Here is a 1,276-nt window from a genome sequence, read left to right as displayed (position 1 = left end):
GCTCAGTAGCACTGCTTTCCAAGTGGGTGTATAAAAATTAGGGCTGTCAAATGATTAATATTTTTAATCTGATTAATCCCAAAGTAGCTGTGAATTAATCATGATTAATCTTAAATTTAATATACATTTCTATTGCATATTGATAAAATAAATTACTTAAGTTATTAATTAGTTTTTAATGTTTTTATTTAGGAAACAAAATTGATGCTTAGACATAATGTTTTGAATATAAATCAGGACCTAAAAATGCTCCAAACATCTTTGAGTCAGTTAAATTTTGTGCAGAATAATGAGTTTAAATCAAGAATTCAAGGATTTTCATTCCAAATGAGAACTACATGATGAATGAAAGATAGATACTGAGGTCACAGCTGTCAGCAAAACATAAATAAATAAACTAGAATAAGCCATAAGAAGACAAAAAGGAAAACAACTGTACATAATGTGTTACACATGGAGTTTTTTAAAATTTATTTTATTTATTTAACCTTTATTTATCCAGGTAAACTGTTTGAGAACAACTTCTCATTTACAAACATGACCTGGCATGATGCACTGAGTGCATTGTAATATACAAACCTACACATTCAGCCAGAGTAAAGTGATTGTAAATTTTAATTTCAATGAGAAATTTTAATCTATGCCCATGCAGCACTAAAATTAATCAGAGTTAACTCGATTAATTTCACAGCCCTTATTTTTCTTGGTTTGTAGTAAAAATATCAGAGGAAAACAGGAAAAAAGTCTAAATGTCTGAGCTGCAGAGATTCATGTTCATCTGAGGAACCAGGTTTCCACTGAAACTCCTCTCTCCTCCTCCTCCTCCCACAGCTCACCCCCACCTGCTCCTCTCATCTGATCGATAACCGCCATGGAAACCCCGAGTCAGAAAAGCTCCGGCCGCAGAGCCGTGTCCCCGGCCCGCATCACCAGGCTGCAGGAGAAGGAGGAGCTGTGCAACCTCAACGACCGGCTGGCCGTCTACATCGACAAGGTGCGCTCGCTGGAGTCGGAGAATGCCTCGCTGCGGCTGCGCATCTCCGAGTCCGAGTCCCTGGTGACTCGCGACCTGTCAGGCATCAAGGCCACCTACGAGACGGAGCTGGCTGACGCCCGCAAGACCCTGGACCAGGTGGCCAAGGAGCGGGCCAGGCTGCAGCTGGAGCTGGGCAAGCTCAGGGAGGAGCACAAGGAGCTGAAAGCCAGGTGGGAGGAGCTTTGAGTTCATTACAACACTAAAGACTCGACATGTATGGAGAGCTGTTTCATTCAAAAT

At 41.1% G+C, this 1,276-nt stretch overlaps 1 protein-coding gene across 4 annotated transcripts in view; it reads left to right on the top strand.

The window, feature by feature from the left end:
* Positions 1-1,276, top strand: part of LOC106528028 (lamin A) — a 40,747-nt gene that overhangs the window by 7,434 nt on the left and 32,037 nt on the right. For 3 of the 4 annotated variants that reach the window (XM_014023073.1, XM_014023072.1, XM_014023071.1), the window contains one exon: positions 832-1,206. The exons of the other annotated variant lie outside the window; for it this stretch is intronic. In XM_014023073.1, the coding sequence (XP_013878527.1) occupies positions 872-1,206 (335 nt within the window). In that variant the 5' untranslated portion in view covers positions 832-871. The remainder of the gene's footprint in view (positions 1-831; positions 1,207-1,276) is intronic. 4 annotated transcript variants of the gene reach the window in all.

This window comes from Austrofundulus limnaeus, unplaced genomic scaffold (genome assembly GCF_001266775.1).
Source record: "Austrofundulus limnaeus strain Quisiro unplaced genomic scaffold, Austrofundulus_limnaeus-1.0 Scaffold356, whole genome shotgun sequence".
Lineage (NCBI taxonomy): Eukaryota > Metazoa > Chordata > Actinopteri > Cyprinodontiformes > Rivulidae > Austrofundulus > Austrofundulus limnaeus.
Note: the sequence above shows the minus strand (reverse complement) of the source record. Positions and strands in the feature narration are given on the sequence as shown.